Source organism: Diorhabda sublineata, chromosome 10 (genome assembly GCF_026230105.1).
Source record: "Diorhabda sublineata isolate icDioSubl1.1 chromosome 10, icDioSubl1.1, whole genome shotgun sequence".
Taxonomy (NCBI): domain Eukaryota; kingdom Metazoa; phylum Arthropoda; class Insecta; order Coleoptera; family Chrysomelidae; genus Diorhabda; species Diorhabda sublineata.
Window position 1 is genome coordinate 10,026,316 of NC_079483.1, and position 23,542 is coordinate 10,049,857.

The 23,542-nt window shown below is 34.2% G+C and overlaps 1 protein-coding gene across 1 annotated transcript in view; it reads left to right on the forward strand.

Annotated features, from left to right (window-relative positions):
* Positions 1-23,542, forward strand: part of LOC130449490 (SCY1-like protein 2) — a 121,338-nt gene that overhangs the window by 43,711 nt on the left and 54,085 nt on the right. The window contains exons 6-12 of the mRNA XM_056787341.1: positions 4,123-4,253; positions 8,222-8,336; positions 11,672-11,817; positions 15,646-15,799; positions 16,970-17,219; positions 17,297-17,647; positions 17,799-18,049. Of these exons, the coding sequence (XP_056643319.1) occupies positions 4,123-4,253; positions 8,222-8,336; positions 11,672-11,817; positions 15,646-15,799; positions 16,970-17,219; positions 17,297-17,647; positions 17,799-18,049 (1,398 nt within the window). The remainder of the gene's footprint in view (positions 1-4,122; positions 4,254-8,221; positions 8,337-11,671; positions 11,818-15,645; positions 15,800-16,969; positions 17,220-17,296; positions 17,648-17,798; positions 18,050-23,542) is intronic.

Here is a 23,542-nt window from a genome sequence, read left to right on the forward strand (position 1 = left end):
ACTGCGTCCTCAAATACTGTGCAGAACTCACTCTTAAAGCACTCAGCCAGCATACTGGTTTCTAGGTGTGCCGAATCAGATTACAATACCACATGTGTTCAAATATATGACGACAATTCTCCTTTGCTTTGAACCTCTGACATTCATCATGAACCTAGACTGTAAATTCCACTCACTGGCTCTACTTGTTGCTACTTTAATCCATCATTTTCTATCGGTATCAACTGTTGAGTTGTCATGCTACATTTGCAGCTTTATCTTCTCCATGTATGTCCTACAAGATTTAGTACAATTACCCGTAGATCTTCTCTAGAGTCATATATAACTTTTGGTCCTCTTGCCATCGCTGATATGTCCTAGATTATCTTCCACTTCTAAGTCTATAATTTTAAACCGGCTTTGAAGTATCCATGTCCTGTAAGCTTTTTTGCAATGTCTTGGCGAATACATACGCCTACCATGCTAATATCTCAATAATTTTCATCATCTTATTTCCATTACTAGGCTATTTCTTATCTTCTATCTAGTTCTTTGGATTCTCCAGTCGGTTTTTTAAGGCCTTAACTCGGTGAATCCCTCATTGAATCAGGATTTAGGATTCTTATTTTTTGGATAGATCTAGACTTTCGCTCAGGTGGTGTTTTGACTACGGACTCCAACTACGGAAGTGGACGGAGATATTATAATGAATCCTTTCCTTAAAAACATGCGATTCTTTGTCCACCGTACTCGTTTCGTCATAGACAATCTGGCTCGTAGATTCTTTGGACCTCTTATATTGGGCATGAACCTAGACATTATATTTTCAGTCACTGGCTCTATTTGATGCCTGAGCTTCAATCTGCTCAGCTTTATCTTCTCCATCTGTGTGTCCATCACCTCTTTTACGTGTGGTTTATCTCTTCTGGAAACTTTGGAAATATAATCACGGTTATGTTGTTTGAAAACGCTACAAGGTTCGTCTCTTCTGTTAGTATCAGTTTGAGCCCATTGTATTTGACGTTCCAGAAAAGAGAGCCTAGCACTAATCCTTAAGGTATTTCTCTAGTGACTTGGTATTCCATAGATACGTTCCCAGTATCGTACTTGAGGATTCTGTTCATTTCATAAGGTGGAGAGACTTTATAACGCAGTCTCTTGTTGAAGGCCGTCTTCCCTCTGATTACTGAGATTGCTTCCTTTTCTATATCGAGAAAGAGATTATTAGTATCGAACGTGGAATAGCTTCTCCGAAAATCTTACTGTAGCTTCAATCTGCCCTCTATCACTCTTGATTGTTGTATCAGGGGTTGAGTTGTGATTCTAAATTTCCCAGCTTTATCTTCTCCATCTGTGTGTCCACCACCTCTTCTACGTTCTGCTAGATGTAGAACATTTACCCACATATCTTCTCTGGATCCATAGGTAACGTTAAGTTTATCTCCTCCAGGTGCTTCAGTAGGATCATCACGATTATGACGTTTGGGGATGCTACGAAGCTCGCTCCTTTTGGCAATATCAGTTTCAGAGTATCTAGCACTGATACTTAAAGTACTTTTGTAGTGACTTGTTAATTCCAAAGAGTCCATATAAGATGTGTGGTTTATCTCCTCTGGAAAATTTGGTAATATAATCACGTTTATGTTGTTTGAGAACGCTACAAGGTTCGTTTCTTCTGGTAGTATCAGTTTGAGCCCATTGTATTTGACGTTCCAGAGAAGAGGACCTAGCACTGATCCTTAAGGTGTTTCTCTAGTGACTTGGTATTCCATAGATACGTTCCCAGTATCGTACTTGAGGATTCTGTTTATTTAGTAGCTATTTAAAAAATTTAGTATTTATTCTGGCACGTTCATAAGGCGGAGAAGCTCTATAACGTAGTTTCTTGTTGAAGGCCTTTATTCATCTAATTACTGAGTTTGCTTCCTTTTCTACATCGAGGAAGAGATTAATAGTATCGAACGTGGAGCATCTTCGGCGGAAATCTTTCTGTTTAATAAAATTAGAGTTTCAAAAATCCATAGTTCTTTGATTATCTACATTATGTTCTTCATTACAGGAAAAGAAAGTTTCAATATCTTCAAGTTTTGAGAGAAAATCTAAATCAATATATTCTAATTTCTTAAATATATAGCTAGAAATACATTAACTTGATATTTTTCTCTTTATTCGCATCTCTAACAGTTTTACATCATTTATCATCAGTACTAGGTGACTTCACAATCCTCAAGTTTCAGTTTCCAAATTTCGCCTTGTACATTATAAAGGTTGAAGGTTCCAGTGCTAAGTGACTTTTGAATAGGATCGTTATATGGTTTTCATTTTTGATTAGGGTGAATGTTTTAATATAATAATCATTGTAAATTATTTTTATTATCCATTATAAATCATTTTTCGAACAATACTAATTGGTTTGATATTAGTAAAGTTAGGTAACTTGTTGATAGTACTTAATTAAGTTACATCGTAACTTTAGTCGTGTACTCAAATCAAATATAAACAATCTGTAGCACTAATTTACATAATATCCTTGCACCCTATTCAGATTATATTCAGTAGCACTTCGAGCAACTTCTATAATAAGAATTCTATTAACTTTGAATATGTTTACATTTGGCCATATACCAACAAATGTGAACAAGAAATTTTAATATTAAAGCTGATGTGATACAATACATTTAAGTTATACATAGAAGGGATGAAGCGAATTTCGTTAATCGTAAATTCTTCGGAATTGAGTTATTATTTATAATAACTAAAACCTTTTGCAAACAGTTTGACCTCTCTTAAAGCATATAGATCTTGAATGGCATGAATATTGTGTCTAAAAATACATTGATTGAAGTTGACTTGTTCTATTGTGGTTCTAATTATTTCCTCTAATTTCGTGGAAAGGGGAAACCTTCAAAAGACATCTCGTCTGCTGGAATTTTCACCAATTACACTGAACCATCAGGAGGTATTACTTCATCATATTGTTTGGATTATCTTGTTCTATCCACTAGATCTATCCACACCAGATATGGTTTTCCACACTCATTTGTTTTTATGAGCAATATTTTTGGGTGTCAGTAAGCTCCTAAGTGGTTGATTGAAGGTGAGGGGCCTCTAATCAGTAGGTAAAACCATATCTCTCAGTTCATGGTATATTTTTATTTCAACACAATCAATAACACACCATCTATTACGTTTATTTTTATGATTAAACATTGTTGCGTATCTAATGATACGTGATTGTGCACCGAGTCGAATTACACGTACTTGATTTATTGTGGCTAGTTTAACAACCTTCACACATCATCTTATTTCCATCCCTGGGCTATTTCTCATCTTCTATCCAGTTCTTTGGATTCTCGACTCGTTTTTGTTTTAAGGTCTTGACTGGGAGAGTCCCTCAGTTAATCAGGATTTGGGATTCTTAGATTTGGACTGGATCTTGACCTTCGCTCAGGTGGTGTTTTGACTATGGACTCCATCAACGGAAGTGGACAGTTTTTTTGCTATTTCGTTTCTCAGAAACATGCGATTCTCTGTCCACCATACTCCTTTGTCTATAACTATTACAGATTTGGTCAGGAATGTATTCTCTTTAAATATATCTCAAAAACATTAGTTGTAAGATTTTTAGGGTACTGTTTTTCAGAATTTGAAACAATATTGTATAAAGAAACCTCTACAATTGGAAGTTGTGAGCCAGAAGTCCAACCTTCTACAAAAGTTTCTCTTATAAAATCAATTTCATAACTTCCCTCAAGACATATTGCTTCTTTTAACAAATTTTTCTCTATGAATGCAGATAGATTGTCGATAGATAGTTCTTCTCAAAAACTAAGTTACATCAAGTAAAGTTTCAAACAATCGGTCTCCATTCATATCTACTAAAAGTTTATTCGAAATAAGCATCATTTTTTAAAATCATATTTATTTTTATCATAGATTTTATAGTACCTTTGAGTGATACTACTTTCAATTTGTTTTATTTCTTTAAAATAACATTACACTTTCAATAGAAGCCGAAATATAAAGTTGTACGTTTCCAAATCAGCACCTTATATGTGATTTGTTCAATAGAATGACTATTTACTATAATAATTTGATTCGATAATTTCATATTAAACTAATATTTCACTTTTCTTATTGAAGCTCGACGACCAAGTGCGCAATTTGATACCAAGAATACCAGTGCCCCTTCAAGAGGCAACTACGAGGCTAGTTAGTAAGGATACTCGACAACGACCCACAGCACAACTACTCACATTAATAAAGTATTTCAGGTAAGCTTTGTGATTAACTTTTTCATTAATAATAACTGTTTGTGTCGTTGTTTGGCTGTATTTTTTTGAGTAGCTCAATTTTTCACTAAACAAAATATATCAATCTATATTTTGAGAATAGTAACTACATGTAGATGTCATTATTATGAGATTTGAACGTTCCTATACTTTAAGGTAAGTATGTGGATTGAAGAAATGTAGAACGATGAGAAAGAACTTTTTTGTCATAAGTATAACCTACGGAGATTACTCCAAAAGATGCTATCCATGACTGTTTTTGTCTATCCATGACTGTTGTCTGCTTGCTCGACCTTAATAATACTGAATAATTACGAAATTGAGCTAAACAGCCGTAAGTTACTGCTTTTAGATGCTTTGTTGAAACATCTATACGAGAATGATTCCAGAAGTATCTGACCCAACAAAGAAAACACAAAAATTTTGGAAAAAAATATATTTATTTTTCAACGAAATCTCTATTTAGCTCCATACACTTTCCCAGTGATGTCCAATAACTTCACGACCCTTTTTACAGTCGTCAATTTGTCTCACCTCTTCATTGTTGGAAAATTTTCGACCAGCGGGCTACTTTTTGAAGTGTAGCTGGTTTTGCTCGATTTTTTCGCTCAAAATTGTCATTGTCATTGTTGGAAACTATTGGCCCGCTGAACTATTTTTGGCGAGTAGCAATTTAAACTTGAATTCATTAATTATGTCCATTGCAATAAAGGATGTGTGAGCTGGTACATTATCTAGATGAAATAACACTTGCTTCTTTTCCAAATGCGGCCATTTTTGCAATATTTTTTCGCTCAAACGTTGCAATAAGTTTGCATAATACCCGCCGTTAATAGTTTCTCCCTTTTCAAGATAGTTGATGGAAATTATCCCAAGCGCAACTCAAAACCCCAACGCCATAACTTTACCTGCAGATGCAACCGTCTTTGCCTTCTTTGGAGCCGGTTCTCTCTTTCCAATTGCCTCTATGGAAACGCTGTTCTTGCTCCATCGTGAGCAAACGCGGCAACCATCTTGCGCACAGCTTTCTCATCTTCAAATTTTCAGTTAATATGCATTGTACAGCACTTTTTGAAATGCCTGCTATGTCTGCTAGCTCCCACACTTTCAGTCGACCATCAGAGAAGAATCTAGTCCAGCTTTTATATTGGTTGGGCTAATATCATCCAAACAAAAGTATTTGCTTTGATCATCATTATCCGTTTCAGGCTTTAATAAGCAATTTGATGATTTTTATTATCGATAATATTTCGGTTACATTCTGATAGCTACAAACAATGTAACCAAGACGTAGTCTGTTATCAAATGTGTCTTTTATACTCAATATTCTTGGTACTGGATGAATATTCATTATTCTCAATAAATTAGCAACGATATCACACAAGATAAGAGATATTTAGATTATGAAAAATTCTAAATTTTATCAGTAACTGCAATTTTAGATTTTTTGCTATTTTTCATGATAAAATTACTTTTATCACATATATTTCTAATAAATTGGGATATTTCAAACAAATTTATTTTTCCCGATAAAATTTTCAACTAGATTTGAAGCCTTATATTTTCTAAAGAATATTTAAGTAGAAAGAAACATTCAATTTTAATTATCCATTGTTCCTTTTTGAATTGGTTCACACCATAGAAAAGAATGACATTCGAAAGGACTATTAAATCTAATGGATAGCAATTTACGGTCAATTGATGGTTGGAAGTTACGTTAACTGTATTTGAATACTTCTATACCGAGGCCTCGGTACTAATTAGTTTAGTCTATATTTGCTATCTGACGGTCTTCAGATTAACAAGGTTTGTCGATTGCTTTGCTATATTTCGGGAATAGAAGTCACTTCATTTTTGAGATATTTGAAGGGAAAATGAAGTTTTATTATTATAAAATCAAGTTCAATCGATAATTTTAACCGTTACGCGATATATATTGAAATACAAAAAAAAATACAATTCTTTTTTGGGAAAAACGATTGTATTCATGTATTCTTTATAATCAACAACGTAATTTTTTTCTCTCAGAACTTTCGAACCAGCCATAACTGCCTGAAAAGTTTTTTTTATTAGTGGTCCATCTATGAAAATATTACTATCAGGGGTTTGCTTCATCAATTCCAATAGATATTTTTCAACATCAGGAAACTTAAAAAGCCAAATCCTTATAATTTCATTCTTTGAATCCAAATGAACTTTTTTATTTTTTAACACGATTTCTTCGATCCATATGCATTTTCATTTTTTCAGCTACTCAGCGTTTTGACAACATTTTAGCAGAACTTTCAATTCACAGGTTTTCTTGTACAATACTCCATTCTATATTGTTATCTTATATAAAATCTAGTTTAAATTAGTATTTTATTTTCTAAGCTTCAAATTGAATTAAAATTAATAATCCATCCCTTTATTTTAATAGTATATGTATCTGATAATAAAGAAAAAAACAATGGACGTAAATGATTAGGTCCATTTTATAAATATAATTATAATTTAGTGCTAACCTCATTATCTAGCTGATCCTGTCTTTCCAAACTGAGTTGATTTCCAGTCCAGTATTCAAACTCTAATTTGCTCTTTTTATATATGTGGCTCAAAGAGGTTGTGTAATTTGTACAGAAAACTCCTATTTGTGGTAAATATACAACGAAAAGTTGTGGATAAGGTTCATTCTGCTTACCCATGCTTGGTTACCAACACAAAACATGGACTCCTTATAAAGTGTCCAAAATATATGAGGATAATCTACGCTTATGAATTAAGGGTGAAAAAAAAAGCATTTCGTTTTGGTATTTATATGATTTCACGTGAACAAAAAAATCACACAACCGACTGCTGTTTCTGATCGCTAGACGCGAATGGATTTAATACGAAAAGTTAGAACCTTGATTCAGGTATTCCTCCAGTGTCCTAAAGCTCTGGAATTTCAATTCCGCACCCAGCTTCTTGTTTAGTTGACATCCTGAGTGGTGTAGAGGACTCAGAAACGTTTGCTCTCCAGAACGAAAAGATGACGATTTTTTAAATATACATTTTCCAAGCTCCCGACATTTTCTGGAGCAAAGTGAGAAGAAAGAGTTTTCACTGGCGCCCCTCTATCCTGAATCAATGGGAGAAATTGGAAAAGAAGCATGGGATTCTTACAAAAATACCAACGATCCTGAATATGAAACTATGAAGCTCAAGGGTGCAAAATGAGCTTAAAAAATTAGTTTTTCCACTCCCATATTGAATATTTTCCAGACAAATACGAGGGTGTCTACAGCGAAAAACAAGATAAAGATTTCATTAGGACGTACGTACGTAAGATGTTAACAAGGAAAATGGGATGTCAGTATGTTAGTGGCTTACTGTTAGATGCGAGATCCCAAAGAGGGAAACCAAAAACGAGTTCGCACAAGCATTAAAGAACAGAAGAAAAGTATGACGAGGAAAAATAGTCAACATAAAGTTGTGTGTAAATTTGAATAAGAAAAATAAATGAATGAGTTTTCTCATTATTGTGTTTTCATTTTGCAAGAAAACTATACGTGATGAAGAGTGATGAAAAATCAGCGTTCCTTAAAACATATTTTCATCAAAAATATCTCATGCAGCTGAAAAAAAATCTTTTTTTGTTATAATGCAATTTCTTAACTGTAGTAAGGATGACAGATTAGTTAATATGTTAGTTAAATATTTTTTTGAACTAGAATAAAACAAAAACACATGCAGTTGCTGAAAAATTGAGAATAAGCCATATATGCACGTCGCTAAAAAAGTTACAGGCAAGAGATGTTATTAGTTATAGAGGTCAATGTGGGAAAAACGACTTATACATGTTTTTATTTATCACTTATAGAGGTTTTCGTGAAAGCAAAACCCGATACCAGAGAGTTTCCTTGCTTACCCATCTTTCTCTTCTTCAAATTTCATTGAAATTGATTTAAAATAGTGATAATTTGTTCTAGTGATCCAGCTTTACACGCACTTCAGTTTCTTGACGTCATTAATATGAAAGATCCTACACAGAAGTCTCATTTTTACAGGATAGCACTCAAAGATGCGTTACCTTACATTCCAAAGGTTAGTATTCCATTTTGTATTTAATATTTTATCTATATGGTGAATGCGTTCTAAATCGTTAGAAGAATAAGACATGATCCTCGAGAGTGGACTAGGTGATAATATATTAAATGATTAAGCAGGTGAAATAACTGAAGAAATGATTAGAAAAAATCTTAAATACCAAATATTACACTCTATTCTTGAAAGAACTAGATCAATAAAAGGAATTAGGAATAGTTGACTTAGAATATTCTCTAATTGTCAATATAATGGTGAAATATTTGGAAAAATGCATACAGGGTGCTATTGAAATTACTCTGTTCATAAATGAATTTTTTTATTAGCGTGTTATGAATTATTACAGCTCGACCAATGTAGTTTGAGATTTGAAAAATGCGCAGACAGCAAACGAAAAATATTGATAACAATATTATGCGTGCCAGCTGGCTGATACGAAGAGCTACAGCGTCGTCACATTGGTACTTTTGTAACAACGAGGACTGGTTTGAAGACAAACACTATTATTAAAAATCAAAATATCAACGAAAACTAAATATAGTTCCAACAAGGATTTAGATACATGAGCCTTAAGCTCCAAGTCTTAAATAGGAGAAACAGTTTTTAAAATTGAACACATTTATACTTTATTTCTGCACAACCCTTTCGTCAAACTTATATTCTTTGCATCACCAGGAGTTGTTATAAATAGAAAATAATCTAATCTATGAGAACTCCTGACGATACAAAAATTACATTATTGAAATTATTACTTAAAAAAAGATAACAACTTCGTACCTTGTCGCTTCCTCTTTCATGAATTTTAGGAGATCATTTACTCGTTTCTGACTCTGACCACACAAAACTTTATTTTTTAATCTACTTCTAAACTCCATGTTAAATAAAATGTATAAGAGTACAACAAAAATGAATAATTTCAGGCTGAAATTTTTCCTACGGCACTGGAATGGCTGCGAAGTGAACAGCACAACATGAGCTTTCGACATATTCCGACCCGCATGACTATCGCGCATCCAAAACTCAAGTCTCAAGCTACACTGGTCGAGCTATACGAAGGAAACCCAAATAAACAAATGGAAAACATTAAACCACTAAATATTCTCCGGTCTCAATTAGAAAATTTTGTCTCCTGTATGAATATGAAAATTTAGAAATGGAAAAACTTCTGTCCACATCAACTGATATCAGAGGGGATTTTTTAGAATAGAATTGCTGATTATTGTATGATTCAAATCGATGGGTTCATTAAATTTTCCATCTACAATCACAGATATTTGGCTAAGAAATTGAAATCCACAATTTTTGTCAATCACACTTTGAATTTTTGAGAAATTATGCGTACTGTTTTGCCTACGACATTTTAAGCAGCTGTCTTAGATTGTTTTATTAATTTTACCTGGTTAATGGCAAATTATATCCCTCTATTCGTGATATTGTAATAGAAAGAAAGCTCTAATTGGTTTTTTAAGCGAAAATTGTTGTTTTCTTATTGTGTTTTCGAATAATTGCAAACATCAGTGAAGGGTTGGGAAGATTCGTCAGACAAATATTTTAGTTGACAAAAAATATCGCCTCAGACCAAGTGTCCCATCTTGTGATAGTGGGTTGAGGTGGAAGAGTGGAAGTGTTTGGTAATTTTTCTTTGTAGAACTGAACCCTTATAGGCGCTGCAAGGAAGATTTTTTTCAAATCTGAAATCAAATTATTCATAAGAGGAAAATGTTGCCTAATCTCTTCAACAACCCTGTTAAAAGAGATGAGAAAAATATGAAATCCAGGAAGAGGCGAAGGAAGAAAAAATGCTTGAAAAGTCTGTTGTACAAATCTGGTAACTGTCAGTACATTTGTGTCTTTAGAAGCAACTTTATTGGACATTGGTTGAAAAAATTGCGTTGATGTGGATTATGACACTTGTCCGTCTATAAGATCCATAAGATGTATGCAGATATAAGTCTTCCAAGACGAGTTAAATCCAACAATCACACACGAAGTACTTCGAAGAAAATGGTCACTTGTTATTTCGGAATAACTGGACCTTTCCATTAGAGCAACTTACAACGAAAAATTCTGAGAGGTCAATTATTTTCGAGCGATGATTTTCTGTGACATTCGACGTGGATTAAACCAACAGGAGTGTGTGATAAATCGTCGTGTGACATACCTTGAGATTGAGGCATACTTGGGTATAAATTCCCCTCGTATACATTTAATATTGCTTGAACATTTGGTTGTCAAAATCACTCCAAAGCAAGTTCATGTCGATTGGTGCAAAGAAATGTTGAAAAAGGTCCAACAAAATTATGTTTTTTGGAATAACAGGCCATGTTGCCATCGTTTCATTAGAGCTAAATAGATCGGTCAATTTTGAATGATAAATCAGCATTCGTTTGCTAGAAGTATTGAAACAAATCATGGAACCAAGCGGAGAAAACGAATAATTTTCGACAATGACAATGCGAGCTTTCATACATAAATTCAAACGAAGACGTTTTTGAACAGTCAAAACATCGAATTGATGAATCATCTGCCGTTTGACTCTCAATGATTTCTTGTCATTTCCACAGATCAAAAATAAATTACGAGGTCAACGTTTTTCTATGCCTAAAGAAGCGATTGATGCGTTCAAATCGCACGCAGAACGGTAGACTTTTCTCATATCAATATGAAGTTTTTTCTATGATTTAATCCACACTTAAGCAAAATTGACTAGAAAAAAATGGTGAAAAACTTCGATACTACAAAGCACAAATCGATGTTAATCTTCAAAAACCCAATATAAATAAGAGCCGACACAAATTGGTCTTCCAAACAGAATTCAAGGTTGAAAGTTATTTTCAATTTTTGACTGGGAATGCTCATACATTTTCTTTGAACCGTTTGACTACCAGCTTCAAGATCAGTTTCTTAAGAACTGCATTGAAAATAATTGCTCCAGTGTAGCAGATTTATACAGTAATTTTTGACTTGCATCGCTGCATCTTTCAAAATTTGTTCATTTATGCGAAATGTATGTGGAAATATTTAAAGACTGCATATAATATGCAAAATATGCATATTTGGGTTTCTTCTTCTTCTTCTTTCATCTTCAAACGATGCAATAAAATAACAAAATTCAGGATCAGGATAACTGAGAATATTAGATTTAAACACATATCATAGATTTTTCCAAACTTTCTATAATTTTTGTAAACTAACACTCATTATTGATTGACTGTTGGAAGCGGTTCAAACCCCACAGGAAGTAATTTATTCGTCTTTAAAAAAAACAATTTTTATTGAGAAATAAAATGAATAGTGGGTAAGTTAATTCTCCATTTATCATGTTCCGTTTTCAGAAAATGTGGTATCAAACCGTATGGCCTTGTTTGCAACAGGAAATGAGAACTCAAGAAGTATTGGCAGCAGTGCTGCAATCCGTATTATATTTTGTTCAGGAAGCTTCAGCTGATGAATACGAGTCCATTATTCTTCCGTCCTTAAGGTGAGTGCTACCGTTTATACCTATTATGGAAATTATTATACGAGATAGTTCATATATATCGGTATCAAATTTAATTCAGTTAAGTATTTGAAAGATTTCATTGCATACATAAGTGATAAAAACTTAATCAAAAATCATATTTAGTAACAAATACATAAAAAGTAGCACTAGAAGCACTGGAGAAACTAGAACAATACTATACAGGAATGTACAGGAAGCTCTTGACCAAAAGGAATAGTGTCATAGATCCCAGTTCCATGCACCAAACGGTTTTATCCTTTCCAGATATTCACCAAATGACTTAGTAAACATTCAAATAACTTCATAGCTTAGAAGCTGCGAATAAGCGCTACGAAAATCAGCGTGTAAGAGCCAGTTGAAACTCATAGTTCATGCAGAATGGTAAACTGGATTCATAGCAAACGCTTCACTAATTTTTAAATCGAAAAGTTGGATGATTTTGATGATGACATGGATTTTATCAACAATAAAAATTTGGTTCAGACTAAACTATAGCAAATGTACAACCGCGTTATTGATAATACACCATACCACAGTGTGAAGAGCTGGAAGAATCGTCAACATCTGCATGTCGACAAGACAAAATGACACGATCGTATCTTCCGAAAATGTTTAATTTCCACATGATATGCTATGACTAGATATTATAAGGCTTAAAACGTGAAACTGACAAAATTTGTGTTAAGAAGTTATGTGCAGATTAGAATGATATATTTACCGCAATTTTTAATTGTAAGTAGGTCAGAAAAGAAGCGAAGGAATCAGAATTTATATTTCATTTGTTCATAGAAAATACAGTTCGCTTTACATAGTGTGGTTTATGAGTTTTTGACTCATATAGTAAATGTCTCAAGAAGCTTTGCACAAAGAGGGATTTTTATTCAACCTCTGATCCCTCCGTGTAGAAGCTACGCGGGCAGAAGAAAGCAGCATGCGCAGTTGCCATCTAGGCTTCAGTCGGCGTTGTGTTAGAGCCTTGTAAACATGTCCGTCATTATTGATGCTTCTCCCAAGTGTGAATTGTTTTCTACAGGCTGAAGGCGATAATGCTGCAGAAATCCAGCGGAGAATGGAGAAAGCTGATTGATGAAGGAGGCCAAGGTTACAAATCTGTCGTTTCAGATGACCTGGTATGACAAATGTCTCAATATCTTCCTTAATCATGTCAAAAAATAACTAACCAATCTTTTGGTAATAAAATTATTGTTTTATATGAACTTGTCTTTTATTTGTGGCATCAGAAAGAAAAATGCGTACTAAAAAAAGTAAAGGTCACGGAAAACACCAAAGAAGCGATGACTGCAGTATTTTGGAACTATCTTTTTGATAGATTTTAAGCAATAAGATACAACCGTCAAAGCGGCATATTACCGTGACTCATCAAGGCAGTTGCGTAAAGAAATTATCGAAAAAAGGCACGACAAAATCAGCATACTTGACAATGCTCCAGTCCATACTATTTCAATTTCCAAGTCTACTGAACACGAATGTTGATTGATTGATTGAACACCTTCCATATATCTGGTTTCGTCCGACTATTTTGTGTTCGCAAAGCTAAAGGTAGAGCTGAGGGGTGGAAGATTTAACAGCGACGATTAAATCAAATAGGCGGTGACCAAACATTTTGACTCTAAAGTTGCATCATATTTTCATAGATACATAAAAGTTTAATTCGGACGTTATGAAAAGTGTATGAAAATAGAAGAATATATTGATAAATAATGAACTAATGAATCCTGCTATATCTACTTGGAATTAATCATATCGGATCAAATGGACACTAAGAACTATTAAGAAGAAGACGAATTTGAACAAATAGAAATGGAAATACCGATTGAGAAATTAATATATTAGTCTTATTAATACGAGATTTGATATTCTCTTGATTATAAAGACATCAAAAAAGTATGTTAGCCCATTTCTATTCGTAACTTACTTGAAATACTATGTCCTCATTCACAAAATAATATTAGGTTCTAGCCATTGTCCCTTCCAATAAAGCAATATCTTTGATAAAGGGATTATTCTGTTACCGACTCACTCGCTCTCAAATTCGAGTTTTCCACTCTTAATCCTCTCCTGGTTTTGATACAGCTCTTTTATGTGCCGAACAGAATGATATAATATCCCTTGTTAGGAATCCGGAAATTTTACCCTAGCATTTTAATAACTACCTATACATGGCTAACTCTGTTGATGATGTTTATCCCTACAAAATTCATTTACTAGATTATCAACGTTTGGTTACCTTATCTTTCATTTCGATACTATGTATGTGAGTGCCCGAATAACAAAGCGTAGATCAAAGTACGAAGTTTCGATGCCGTGGATTACGAGTATTAACTCGGAATTGCTGTCTCCGTTTTCCTTTAATGACAGGGTATCTATTCATTAACCTAACTAGGAATAGAACTTATATGAACTTGGTTTGTACAATGTCGATATTTCAAGTAGAAAATTACGAGGAAACTAGAGGAAAATTGAAGAGAAATCATCTATTGCAAAAGAGAGGAACAGTTCACAGAAGTACCTTGTCTGACCTAGAGATCGTGGTAGTTGCTTGAAAAATACAATCTATCCAGCATATGCTTCAAGTTTGAAGACGCCACGTTGTTTAGTATTTATTTGGAAGCCATTAATAGTGAACGGTTTCAGTGAATTTGTGAACATGGAAAAAATTGGTCATCGTTATGTGAAGTGAAAGACCTTAGCCTAACCAATATAAAAGCTGAACTAGATTCTACTCTAGGGTGAGATTGCCCTTCCGTTATTAACAGTAAAATATTGGATGGCAGAGTTTAAACGAGACCGTACGACCTGCGGAGACCAGCATCGCAGTGGTCAATAAATGAGGTGATGACCCCAGAAGAGAGAATCCAAAAAAGCTGAACTGAATGATCGTCGACTGAAAATTCGCGAACTAGCAGACATATTAGGCATTTCAACATCGCATATTAACTGAAAATTGAGAAAGCTGCGCTCGTTTGCTTACAATGGACCAAATATAGCGCTGTGAAAATGTTTCCATCGAGTGTTTTACAGAAATAAAACTGAAAAAGGTAAAAATATCAACGGCGACTATTATTTGAACTTATTGCAACGTTTAAGGGAAGAATTCAAGCAAAAAAGCCCGCGTTTGGCCAAGAAGAAAGTGTTGTTTCATCTAGACCATGCACCGCTCACATCCGTTATTGCAATAGACCAAATCAATGAATTCAAGTTTGAACTGCTACCTCATATATCCTATTCGCCACAAATGGTTCAGCGGTCAAATAGTTTCCAACAATGAAGAGGTGATGTCGAGAGTTAATGACTATTTTAAGAAACTTGACGTACCAATTATAAAAAGTGGGAAAAGTGTATGGTGCTAAAAGTTGATTACGTTAATTTCAGTATTTTGTTTCCTGGACCATCCTCATACCTTGTAAAAATATTGAACTCATTAAAGATCTTCAGTTTCTATTTCAAACGACCTCAGTTACGTTTCGTCTGCAAGGTACATCTTCCACTTCAGCTGTCCACTGAGATGACAATGCACTTAGTTTGATACATTACAAAGATTTCCTTTGATTATAGGTTACCAAGAGTATCCTCACCCATCTCAACCCTTGTGGATTACTCTATCAACTGATTTTTTCCTATTTACCTCGATTTATGGTATTTCATCTATTATTCTAGAGTTCGCAGGAGGACTAAAGTCAAGTCTGATGTTTTCTATAATGTCACTATCTATAATTGTTTTCACTTAGTTTTCAACAACAGTTAATAATTTTAAGAAATGTCAAATTGGTATGATTTTTGTTCCAGAAACGTATTTTCGGCACCAAAAACCGTACAGGCCACTGTTACGCTTCTAGAAAATCTGCATGTAATTTTAGAAAAAACTCCAAGAGAGGAAATTCGGACTGAGATCTTACCAATGCTGTACAACGCTTTTGAAAGTACAACAATACAAGTACAGGTAAAAGTATTAAAAAACTACTTTGTCATTGATATTTTATATTTGTTTATATATTTTTATGTGTGGAATACATTTTTCTTCTGGTCATTGTTCTCAGACCAAGCTATCTCTATTTTTATTGTTTTTCCAAATTTTACCCACAAATTAATACACTATTTGGGTTTTAATCAATTTTTTAACCACTTCCTCTACTCTAGTTTCCTACTAACTGAGGTAGCTCCAAAATATACTTTTTGAACGTGAAAACAATATCTTGTGGTGTTAAAATAATGGTTTTGTTCTTGATATGCGTGGTTAAGAAAAAATCACTGGGTGAGTGATCAGGCTATAAGGTGGGTACTTCATCAACTCGACCTTCTGGCTGGTTAAGCAATTATTTACACGTCTGTGCAATGGCGTGTATTGTCAAGATGTACATTAATTTGTCTCTTTGACATTTCTAGAATTCTTCCAATGATTTTTGACAAAATCATTGAACCCTAATGGTTTTTTATCTCCAATAATTGGTAATTCTGAACAAACTGGCAACTTTTGTTGGAATTGAGTAAAGCAGATGATTCCTATTTTACTTTCCGTGGCCTGAATTTCATAATTATTGAATCTCAATTCAGATAAAGTTTTTGCTAATACTGCTATGCCTAGAAGACTTGATACTCCTTACTTAGAATATTATACAGAGATATTCATTATTCATACCATGCAGACAAGTAAATCAAGTGTAGTTAATAATTCATTATACTTTTCATGATTTTGATGGACCTATTTGTGGTTAACTTTTAGCTGGGACAACTATAACATGTAGATGTATCATTATCGTTTCATTCCTCGCTCCATTTCTTTCGTGTTTTCCTCCAGCTCTTTGAAGAGGGTATTTAAAAGCTTGTCCGCAGATATAACAAATGTCTCAATCTCAATCACTAAGATTATAGAGATTATAGATCACCCTGTAATTTAATTACGAAAAGAAGTTGGCACTTTCAAGTAGCCACATGAGGCACTCTACATATAGTAGAAGAACATGAAATTTCTTATGATTCACTCTGTGTATTATCGATTTCAACTACTACTACTTAGATGTTTGTTTTTCCAGAATATTTCATATGCCAAAATATCTCCCAATGAATCTACTTCTGGTAATTCGGCGACTTTAAATATATTTCTTTGTTATAGAGTGCTGCGTTATTGGCAGTGACAAATGTCGTTGATTATCTAGACGACTCTGCAATAAGAAGAATGATTTTACCGAAAACGAAAGCAATATACGAGAAAAATCAAACGGATTCAAAGTTGGTGTCGAACGTGCTTTGCTGCGTAGAGAGAATATTGGACAGATTGGACAAATCGCAAATTATCGATGAAGTTCTTCCGCTTCTTTACGAAATAAGACTATCCGACCCACAAATAACTCTAAGAGTTGTTCGTAAGTAAAATAATCTTCAGTCTTATATTTCTTCATCATCATTATTTTAAACTCTAATTTATTTATAATTATTCCAGATATCTACAGGCTGATGTTGACCGACAAAAAATACGGTCTTTCAGTTAACTTAATGGCTACCAAAGTGATGCCTTCGTTGTTACCACAAACAGTAAACCCCTCACTAAACTTGGAGCAATTCACGATATTATTAGAAGTGCTACAAGAAATGTTAGATCAGATTGATCGTAATCAAAGAAACAAGCTCAAACTAGACAATCTGTCACTGCCTAGTCCCGAACGACATAGACCACTCAGACATCAATATAGTTCAGATAACATGCACGTACCACCTTTCAACATACCGAACTTGAGGATTGAGCAGAGAAAGACTTCCAGCGCCGAAGATATGGCACGGAAAAATTCCACAGGTGAGTTTTATCTTTTATTAGCTCTACCTCCACCACAACTCTTCTTTTAATGCCAAACTCGCCCAATATGTCTCTGCAATATTATCATCCAAGCCCTTTTCTACTAATCCTACTCTTAAGTCAACCACTTATGTTATTTTTCTTTACATAGGAGGAGTTTTGGGAAGCTGGTGGTTTGGTGGTAGTCCGTCATCACCAGATAGCAACTTCCTACGGGTAGTAAACGCTTTTCCTAATAGAAGACTGTCAGATAATACTCTGATGACACCGAAAATCAGAGTGGCGCCTTCGTGTGCGTCTTCTCCGGGAGGTACACCGGGCGGTGGGCTTCCCATAAGGAGGCATTCTAGTATAGGTCCACAAGAACGAAGAGGATCCACTGTCAATCTTTCACCACCAACGGTATGTAATGTTTGTTGATATTGGACAAATTAGATATCTAGATTTAGAATTAAGTAATTTGGTACCATCAATCGATATAAACTTTTTGTATTCGTTCATTACCAGATCAAATCCTAGAAATTTTTACAAAATTATTACTTTTTCTTGTGCTTTCACGATGCTAACTTCTCATCGTTTGCTTCAGGATTCATTGTCAAGTATTCTATCAATCTTAGGTTCTTGGAAGGTCAATTTAAATTTCAATCACCATTTTAACTCCGTTTTTATTTGTAAACGGGTTGGATTCTTCTGATCTATGTTTTTTGTTAATTATTTCTCATTTTGCTCTTCAGCTTCAATTTTAATTCTCTGATTTCGTCTTATTCATATTCTTAGAAAATCAGTTTTAGGGCTAAGAATATGGATATTTTTAGGTTGACAGCCTCTATCTGCATTTTCAATTTTTTGGAATCAAATAATAGGTCTATTTTCTTCTTCAAGACCTGCCTCAACTTCGTCATCATTTGCTTCTGGAATAATTTTAAAGTTTTTTGTTTATATAGGTTTTTCATTTGTTCCAAAAGCTCTATTTTGGTTAATAATGGGTCTATTGTCTTGTCCAAGAACCGCCTTAACTTTATTATCATTTGCTTCTGCAGTAATTCTCAAACGTTCTACTAATAGGGTTTTCTCGTTGCTTTTGAAGCTCAACTTCTTCTTTGTCATAATTTGTTTCTAAAGTCATTTTCTGGTTTTCAGCAAATCTGACTAGATGACGGTTACCGAAAGCTCAACTTCCATTTTCAATTTGAATGTGCTGTTCTCAAATAATGGATCTATTTTTTATCAAGATTATCAAGATTATATTGCTTTCATCATCATTTGCATCTGAAGGCGTTATCAGTTATCAAATGTTCTGTTAATATGGGTGTTCCGTTGGTTCAGAAGCTCAGCACTTTCTTTAATATCATATGTTCGAAATAATTCGCTCATAAGGCTTTCTTGTTTGTTTGAGAGCTTTATATTTGTCATCATATTTATGCTTCTGTAGGCATTTCCTGGCTCTCTGACTCAATGCTAGTTGGCACAATCACAGCTTTTATCTGCAGTCTTAATTTCCTGGTCTCAAATAATGGGTCTATTTTTTCTATTTTCTTTTTCAAATACTAGCTCAATTTCGTCATCATTTGCTTCCGAACTCGTTATCAAGTCTTCTGCTAATATGGGCAGCGACAGCTCACCTGAAACTTCATCATCATATATTTTGGAAGACATTCTCGGATTTAAAGCAAATCTGTTTTATTGCTAGTTATAAGAAGCTCAGCTTTTATTTTTCATATATAATGGGTCTAATTTTTTCTCAAAGCACTGCCATCAAATCAAATGTTTTGCATAATGATGGTTGCCAGTAGCTCAGCTTCTATCTTCATTTCCAATCTGTTCAAATAATGGGTCTATTCGATTATGAAGTGTTTTGTAAATCTGGTTTTTTGTTTGTTGTCGGGATTTCAGGTCCCATCCAAATTTGTAAGTCTTATTGACACAACACTAATTTTAATATTTGTCACTCTAATTAGATGCCATTTCCTTCTCAAATTGCATAAATGATGTATCTATATACAAGGTTTATATAATTATCAACTTCAATGAACCAATTTATTTTATTCAAATTACGGATGAGTTCCAAATTTTGTCCATCGGTGTCCATCAGCGTCACGATGTTTTATAGTAATGAGTACAAACAATATATCGATTAATGGAAATTCACAAACGAAATATGACACGAAGTTTCCTCCATTTCCCGTGACAAAGTCAATAAATCAATTATAAAACACATTTTAGGTTTGGTTTATCATTTATATCAAAAATCAAGTTGTTAAAATATAAATATAATTATTACAACAAACAAATACTTGATTTCACATTATCCTCCAGATCGTTCTAATAGTTTTATCTTAGCAGCCTTGTATAGGTAAGAAATGTGGAATTATTAAGTTTCACAAGACTAGGGGGTGTAATTTAATTCTCTTTCTGTTTACAAGAGGGAGCAATTTAGTCTAAAACTAATTCAACTGTACTGGTTAATAGGTTGAGAATAACAAGTAACAATCGACAACAAGCTGCTACTATACAAAGTCAGAAATCCACCTGTAGCTCAGTATACAACTATTGAGTACTCCCACTCAAACATAACCATTCTAGAATGATTTTAGTCAAAAATACTCAGAATTCTTATAAATGCTCCATGGTATGTACGTCATCATCGAATGAAGAAATCCCATTTTTTTTATAAATTATGCTCCCCGTGTAGAAAATAATCACAAAACGTAATCTGAAACTACAAATGTACAGTGAGACCTGTAGGCTGAGAATTAATATTCCGTGTAATTGCCTGGCATATTTAAATTTCACACGAAGGTTGCTGCTTGAGTTTCGAGACGTATAAAAACAAATCTTTATAATGAATATGTGATTTGAAAGCATCAACCGCTTCTTCAGTTGTAGAAAAACGTTAACGACGCAATTTATTTTTGATCTGCATGAATAAGAAGAAATCGCTTAGTGTTATAATGGCAATGTCAGATTTGACATATTCACATGTAGTAGTGTGTAGTGTAGTGTAATATAGTGCAGCTAACTCGTAATCAAACTACTTTTTGGAAGGAACTTATCACAATATAATTTTCCCACAAATCAATTGTATATTTCTATTATTTATTTGCTTGTTATGGATTTCACTGATTGCAAACAGAAGGGGTTGTTAAATGAAATGATTAATAAAGAATTGGCTTCAGCTTCACTCGCCTCACACCTTTCCATCCGTTTTTTCCATTGAGCGAAGCAGTACTGGAAGTCTTCTTTGGTGAGTGCCTTTAGGAGCTCTGCCTTTTTTTTGCCTTACCACTTCCATCGACTCAGATCGAGTCCCTTTCAAAGCAGATCTTTTCCTAACCTTTTTAATTTTTCAAGGAAATCAGAGCAGATCCGTTGATGCAAGAGCTTTTGGTCAGGACATCGCAACAACTTTGTACAGACTTTTGTCATGTGCAATTCCTCTTGGAAAATTTTTCTAGCCGTTTCTTTATCGCCATTTACATCCTCGGCAATCATCCGGATGCTCATTTAACGAACTGCATGCACAATTCGATTGATTTTGGTCACTGTTTCCGGAGCTGAAACAGTCACAGGGCGATCTGAACGCTGGTCATCTTCAGTGCTTTCTCGGCACTTACTAAAGCGCTTATACTAATCAAAAGCACGCGCACGAGATACATAATTGTCCCCATAGGCCTCTTGCAACAATTTATAACACTCAGTTAGAGTTTTTGTCAATTTAATGAGAGATTTCAGATTGATGCGTCGCTCCTGTTTTTTGTCTCACATGGTTTTCGGCATGAGAAAAAAGGACGTTCGTTTCAAACCGCTACTGCACAAATACTATAATAGTGACCGAAACGTGTTTTGGGACGTCCATAGACAAGATATCTAGATACCCAACACACTACTAGTTTTTTACCCCACCCGTCTAGGGCGCCCTCTAGGCGTACAGTCTCTTTATTTAATAGCCAGACACATGTTCATCAGACACGTTTGTGGGAACCCAAAAGTGAACATAATCAACTAAGAAATTACAGAAATATTTCTGGTATAAAATTATAGAAATCTATAATCTTGATCAACCAGTTTTTACATATTTATATTGAGGAACAAAGAAATAAACCATTCAGGAATCTCAATATAGCAAATATAATTAGAATTGTCGAGAACTGATTTCTTTTATAAACGTAAATTTGCCAGTAGGTATTTCACGAAACAACGCGTTGTCTTCCCTATTTTCCTTGTTTCTATTTTCAAATTATTTTCGATTTAAATTTTTCAATAGACGTATTCCGATTTGTTTTGTTGTTGAAAGTGCGAGCCGTAAATTAAGCTTTTCGACGTATTCGGTATTATCGGAAAATAATAATCGGTATTATCGGAAAATAATAACTTTTAGAGCATGATTATACCTACAATTTCATTTTCCAATAGTTCCACAATAACGAATTGAGGCACAAAATGAATGAATAAACAACTACGAATCCAATTAATCAAGATGTCCTCATACTTTTTTGTATGATAAGAAATAAATATAATAGAAGACGTCATTATTATTTTTCTTTTTTTATTGATCTTCCTCTTTATGGTTCTGATTCTAGTTGTTCGTCTTCGGAATATTCAATAAGTTGTGGCGATTATTTTATCACACCAAGTAATATACTAATTATCTCACCATCTTTATAATCGTCGACGTTGGCAAATAATAAAGCCAGCAATCTGTTCTTTTCCGCATCCACAAACAGCTATGGGAGCGAAAACTTGGTAATGAACAAAACAGTATAATATAGCAGCGTAGATAAAACAACTTAGGAAAGTAACAGGGAATACTAAAATAAAGAGAACAAGAGAAGAGGTAATTATAGAAAAGCTCAATTAGAAACCAATAGGAAGTATGTTTAAACTGGAAACATAAGGAAAAAAGTAGTACTAAGAGTGAAAAAAATTAATAGAAGGAGAGTAAAAAATAAAACAGCAATAGTCGGGTATTTGAAATAGCACAAGGAATTCTAAAGAAGAAGTTTAGTTGGAGCTGATTACATCGTGCTAATAACCATTTCTAGACCGTGATTTTAATCGACTTTAACTCTCATGATTCTTGTGGAATCCATGTCATATTTGCTCCTGCATTTATACACGGAAAGGATATTGGCGTTCCGTCTTTTTCATTAAAAGAAGTTCAACTTACTTTTGTTCGTTTACTCCTCTGGAGCTGAAACCTTCTAGATTAACTATATCCTGCTCAAATATTTGTTCCAATGACTCTAGCTCTTTGAAAAGATGACGTCCATGTTTTCGGTCTCTTCCAGTTCTTTTCTCTGGAAACAACAAAAGTTCCGGTAGAACGCGTCTCGCTAGGAGTGCCCCATACAAATAGAAAGATCGAACAAAGACAATGGACGCCGACTACAGAAATTGTGATGATTTCTCGTGTACCATTAACTTTATTAGTACCAATAACCAAAGAAATAAATAATCTTCCGGCAAGAAACAGAACACATATCGTTCATTTTGATATTAGCTAGAGTTCAATGGTGATATTTCGAAATGCACTGTTACCAATTCTAGTTCCTTTAGTTTGGCATCTAAAGAGATATCGAGTAGCCCTACTATTTGTTTTTAAAGCCCCACACCAAGGAAACAACACCGATACACAACAAAATAGAACAAGAGAGAAAATAATCGACAAATGACTCAGGTTTATAGTGAAGGTTCGTCCAACAGGTGCAAGATTTTTGTTTTGGAAATCAACAGGATCCCATGGAAGTTCACGATGAAGAACGGATGCGATTGTCCAGGAAATCAACAGGATATCATGGAAAATCACGATGAAGAACGGATGCGAGTATCCAGGAAATCATCAACAGGATCCCATGGAAGTTCACGATGAAGAACGGATGCGATTGTTCAGGAAAT